This window comes from Bison bison, unplaced genomic scaffold, assembly GCF_000754665.1.
Source record: "Bison bison bison isolate TAMUID 2011002044 unplaced genomic scaffold, Bison_UMD1.0 scf7180017864310, whole genome shotgun sequence".
NCBI lineage: Eukaryota > Metazoa > Chordata > Mammalia > Artiodactyla > Bovidae > Bison > Bison bison.
Window position 1 is genome coordinate 895,893 of NW_011494882.1, and position 6,202 is coordinate 902,094.

At 33.8% G+C, this 6,202-nt stretch overlaps 1 protein-coding gene across 1 annotated transcript in view; it reads right to left on the reverse strand.

Annotated features, from left to right (window-relative positions):
• ARAP2 (ArfGAP with RhoGAP domain, ankyrin repeat and PH domain 2) overlaps positions 1-6,202 on the reverse strand; it is a 201,877-nt gene that overhangs the window by 167,586 nt on the left and 28,089 nt on the right. The window contains exons 3-6 of the mRNA XM_010852420.1: positions 4,876-4,934; positions 3,742-3,818; positions 2,988-3,079; positions 940-1,278 (exon numbers count right to left, since the gene is read on the reverse strand). Coding sequence (XP_010850722.1) covers positions 940-1,278; positions 2,988-3,079; positions 3,742-3,818; positions 4,876-4,934 — 567 coding nt within the window. The remainder of the gene's footprint in view (positions 1-939; positions 1,279-2,987; positions 3,080-3,741; positions 3,819-4,875; positions 4,935-6,202) is intronic.

A 6,202-nucleotide genomic window follows, 5' to 3' on the forward strand; every position in this document is an offset into this window, starting at 1 on the left:
TTGAGTGCAGCACTTTCATAGCATCATCTTTCAGGATTTGAAATAGCTCAACTGGAATTCCGTCACCTCCACTAGCTTTGTTCGTAGTGATGCTTCCTAAGGCCCACTTGACTTCACATTCCAGGATGTCTGGCTCTAGATGAGTGATCACATCATCATGATTACCTGAGTCATGAAGATCTTTTTTGTACAGTTCTTCTGTGTATTCTTGCCACCTCTTCTTAATCCCAAAATAATTTAATAATCCATGAGAAACATTTCCAGTAAATATTTCAAAAGGACACTCAAAATTCAGAAAACAATTCTAATTAAACATAATCCCTCTCCAAAGATTTCTCAGTACTGTAAAATGCTTAAAGACAGAAGTTTCTTTGTCAACATCTGAAATGATAAATCTGTTTTAAAAGTATAATATTCAAGGGACTCTGACCTTTTGTGCAACATTCAAAACTCAAAACAATATATCTGTAACAGTGAAGCCTAATATCTAACAATGACCTACTTTTCCCTAACTACAATAACCCTTGTATTCCCAAACAGAACACTGTTATAACATGAGCAAAAGCCAAACAGTGTGGGCAGAGTAATACTAACTCAATCTGTGTTGTTTTTCTTTGCTACAAATTGAAACACAGGGTAGCCCATTTTGGTGCAAAGTTAGAAACTAACATTAAGGATCTAGATGTGAAATTAGGACTTACAGTTTTAATTTGCTTTCAGAATCTTTTAGCCCAGAATTCCATACAGTACATGGCACATGTCCCTCATATATCTAAAGAAACAGCATTTGCAAAAATGTTATCAAAAGTCTCTCAAAACTGTTTCTGTATGCATACGGGTGGGGTGGGGAGGAGCAGCAGCAACCTAGTAGGTTTAGAAATGGATACACTTGAATTTTTTTTTAATAAGCCCTTAAGGAAAAAAAGAAAGAACACATACCCTTGGGGACAGAGTTTGTCAAGCCATCCGGATTTAACCTTCCTTGTAGATGATCCATAAAAACAGGCATAGGGAGATATTACATTTGAGGAAATAACTGGTGAATCAGCATTTCCACTTGTTGAGCTTAGTGGATAACTGTGCCTATTAACAGGGTCCAAATTTGCTGCTTTTTGAGTCCTTGATTTAGATGGCTTTGAATTTTTTCTTCTTAAACTCTGAAAGCATTCTTCTACTGTTGAATACTCTGATTCTGAAGCAGAGTCTATAGGAAGATTGCTTTTGTCCTCTCGAGGTATCCAAATATCTTCTACTTTGTTTTCACTTATATTTTCCGTCCTGTTATCATATATGGTAAATGGAAAAAGAATGGTGTTAATACTTCCTAGTACTGTATGTGACAAGCCATAGATGACTTTTTCTACTTATTAACAACCAATTACAGAAATTTAAGGCCAAGAAAATCTGAGCTCAATTAATGCTTCTGGATAATCTTTAAAACTCTTTGAGAAAAATAGAACTCTCTCATTATCCTAAGATATATTTGAACACGGATTCATATACTATAAGAAGTAGTGTCTTTTTCTTTTATGTATCATTTAATCTGATCTGTTTATTTGGGGGGTTGAGTGTAAGTACTAAGGATGGAGACTGCCGTGTTCTCTGCATCACAATTTAAACTTCACCAGCACCAGTATGTGGTCAGCCACTTAACAGGCAAGATCATGAACCACAACATTGTGAAGAGAGACACTGGAGATCTTATTTCCACTTGTTGTCCTTTCTCTGCCTCTCCATAAAAGGACTCCAAAGACCCTCTGCTCCATCATCATGCAATAAAACAAAGTGAAATCTTTAGTATTATTTTGCAAGATTAAGGAAAAAAACTAGATGAGGAAAAACTAGACTTAGAAAGTAGCTAATAAAAAACAAGAAAGGTCCAGGACATCAGAAGGTAAAAGCTGTGTAATGCGTAATATTTATGGGAATACACAATTGCTAATTACTTTCCTATAGATTTAAGAAAAAACAGACTCGCTCAGCCATTTATGTATAACAAAACTCAGTACAAAGAAGTTTTTGCTAATCAATGAAACAGATAGGCTGAGAGGTCAAATTACATCCTTCTGGACGTGGAGTTCTAAAAACCACCGCTTCCTTGTGCGCGTGTCTGAGTGCTCAGTTACTTCAATCATGTCCAACTCTTTGTGACCCTATGCACTGTAGCCTACCAGGTTCCTCTGTCCATGGGAGAATCCACGGCATTCTCCAGGCAAGAATACTGGAGTGGGTTGCCATGCCCTCCTCCAGGGGATCTTCCTGACCCAGGAATCGAACCTGCATCTCCTGTGTCTCCTGCATTGGCAGGTGGATTTTTTAATGTTGAGCCACCACTGCTTCCTTAAAGAAGGATTAATTTGGCTCCCTCCATATTCTGCATTGTAATAGGTTCAAATGCTTACTGAAGATACTCAATTATTTATTCCAATTTAAAGAAACCCTCAACAGTGTCAGCCTTTGAGAATAAAGCATAAACCAGAAGACAAATGTTAGGTAATGATGCACTATATCAAGTGCTAATAAAACTGAGAGGAAAAGTAAAATTTAACTTGGTGCCTTACATACTCTGTTTAACCTCATGTTGATCCAAATAACTGGATAATTTTCAAGCTGCTTATCACTGCTGAACTTCTACATTACATCTGTAAAAATTCTGTATCTCACATAGTGACATTTTTGGCATTGCCCCTTTCTTCTTCATATTGAGGTAACTTCCTGTCTTTAAAATGCAAACATAGTTACCACATATTTGCCACTCTGAAAAGCAGAAAATGGTTTCAATTATGAAAAGACAAAAATAGTGTGCTATAGATTATAGAATCAATTTACAGACTCTAAATTATTAAAATGAATGCTGTTATCAAAATAAAGGATTTGAAATTTCCAATATAAATTATCTTCTTAGAAATATGAACAAGAGTTGAACAATGAATCGTGTATAACATTCTATTCAAAAGAATTAATCATCATCAATCATGTCCTCATACCTTGATTTGACAAAAAATGAGTTTCTTTCAGTAGTTGTTTCCCCTTTGAGTGTTTCTTCCTGGGTCCAAAATTCATTCTTTATAGATCTCTTCTATAAAAAAGAATATATATATATTTTTTTCAGGGTCACAATATTCTACAAAGATCCACAGCATTTGGGTTTAGTTTTATTAAGCAAATGTCTATTGTTTAGCTCAATTTTCAACAAAAACAACTTAATTAGTGAGACAAAAGTAAACACAGTCTTTTGATGCCTTCAGTATTTTATTTAAATCATTAGTACATATTTTCAACTAAGAACATAAGATGCTAAAACCTGATTTACTTTCCCACTTATTTTTTGTCTTCCAACTTAATCTTGACCAACAAATAAAATACCAAAAGAGCAAAAGTTCTGGAGAGGAAATAGAAGTCTGTCTGTATTTGGATATAAGGAAAAGTAAAATCAAGGGCTTCTGTCAGTTTGCTTTACTTTTTAATGGAGTTTTTCTTTTCTCTTTTTTTAAAGTACCTTGTGGTAAATTTTGAAAACTCATTGATCTGTATCCCTAAAAACAAACTAAAATGTGTTTTTGTAATATATATTTTAAGATATCAATTTACCATGATTTTACTGAACAGAAATTTACTCACTAGAAATTTTTATTCCATATAACACATTCTTCAAACAGCTTAAAGGAAAATGAAGAGGCATGTAAAGGCAGAAAAGCAAAGAACTGAATATGGAAAAAAATTAAAATGTATAGGACTAACCTTGGAATTTTCTAGTCTCTGGAGGAGAAAGGTCTCTCCATAAGGTAGAATGGAAGATGAATTCTCCTCATTTGTATCTTTTGGGGGAATGACAGAATGAGATGGGAAGATGAGAATAATGTGATTTTTTTTTTTTTTTTACAAAAGCATGTATTTAATTATTTCATAACAATATCACAATTTCAGCTTTATTCTAAGAGTCCAAATTATGCTCATAATTCTTACCTCCAAATCAACTCTAACTGTGGTTTTCTTTCTGTAGACATCCCTCACTTCACAACTAAGATATATCACAAGTGTGATGTGTCATATTTGTTCTTGCTAACCTCAAAGATCCACATAATTAAACACATTTCCCCATACAATGGAAACTGTCACAATATATTTATAATGTTAATTTCTAAATAATGGCAGAAAATTAATCTTTACTGTAATTTTCCACAAATGATCATTAAAAGTTCACTGACAGCTAGATATTAATAGCATTCAAAATGCCAGAATCCACTTAATATAATCCCTCTAACACCATAACTGCTAGCACACCTGGATATAAATTATTTCAAGAGAATTTCCACTATCCCTGAATTACACAGATCTACAATAAAGAATTCTTAACATTTCCATTTTCTGCTGTTGCAAACTCTTTTAAAGGCTCACTAACCAAGTGCTTGCTAACTTATCATTGAGAAGAATGTTCCTGAACTTGCATAAGCAGAATTTTCAAAAACAAGAAAGAAAAGCCTCTGTTAGTGAGCAGTTGACCACAGCAATGAATGTCACCCTTCCTTGTTACCATGGCAAAATTACTTTCCATAAATATACACCCTGTAGTTCAGACTCGGAAACCACATAACTTAGTTAAATGCCTTTGACTGTGGTTAATAATAAACGAAGACTGTAGAAAAAAATTTTATATTAACATGTGCAAATTTCCAGGAGTCTGCATGTATATTAATTACTGTTTTTCATTCATTCACTTTTAAAAGTGTCTGGAGTACTATGAACCCTGGTAGAGAGTTATTCCCACTACTCCCTATTCCACAGGTGGGTTGCATTCTTGATTGTTATTTTAACACATATAAGAATATCAAATGAGTACTACCTAATTTACAGACTTTAAAATAGGAGACTCACTTTGCTGTGTCACAGATTTTCCAGTTGAGGTAGCAACATTTCTTCTCTCACGGAAATAGCTTAAAGCGAAGGGAAAAATAGAGCCATTAAAACACATATGTAAACCACATGTTACTATCTTGAGTAAGGATTAATTGTAGACACATATATTTTCTTTGGTAGAAAAACAAATATTCAAAAATAAGTTTTATTTTACTAAAATACAATGGCCACATTCCATAAATGTGTTTTTCTAAATAGCCTTAAAGAAAGTGATTTTAATGGATTTTACAAGTATTTGCTTCTCACTTTTTATAATTCATAAAAGCAAGTGAACATATATGCTGAAGTATTTATGATGTTTTTGTCTTAGCTTCACAGTACTTAATCAAAATCTGTCTAGTTCTAAGAGTATAATTGAAAATATGTAAGCAGGGCTAAGGGGAAAGGTCATAGCAATACAGGCTCATCAAGAAACAAAGGAAGAAAAATCAAATCAATAAAATTAGAAATGAAAATGGAGAGATCAAAACAGAAAACACAGAAATACAAAGGATTATAAGAGACTACTATCAGCAATTATATGCCAATAAAATGGACAACGTGGAAGAAATGGACAAATTCTTAGAAAAGTACAACTTTCCAAAACTGGACCAGGAAGAAATAGAAAATCTGAACAGACCCATCACAAGCACGGAAATTGAAACTGTAATCAGAAATCTTCCAGCAAATAAAAGCCCAGGTCCAGACAGCTTCACAGCTGAATTCTATCAAAAATTTAGAGAAGAGCTGACACCTATCCTACTCAAACTCTTCAAGAAAATTGCAGAGAAAAGTAAACTTCCAAACTCATTCTATGAGGCCACCATCACCCTAATACCAAAACCCGACAAAGATGCCACAAAAAAATAAAACTACAGGCCAATATCACTAATGAACATAAATGCAAAAATCCTCAATAAAATTCTAGCAATCAGAATCCAACAACACATTAAAAAGACCATACACCATGACCAAGTGGGCTTTATCCCAGGGATGCAAGGATTCTTCAATATCTGCAAATCAATGTAATACACCACATTAACAAATTGAAAAAGAAAAACCATATGATTATCTCAATAGATGCAGAGAAAGCCTTTGACAAAATTCAACATCCATTTATGATAAAAACTCTCCAGAAAGCAGGAATAGAAGGAACATACCTCAACATAATAAAAGCTATATATGACAAACCCACAGCAAACATTATCCTCAATGGTGAAAAATTGAAAGCATTTCCCCTAAAGTCAGGAACAAGACAAGGGTGCCCACTCTCACCACTACTATTCAACATAGTTTTGGAAGCTGT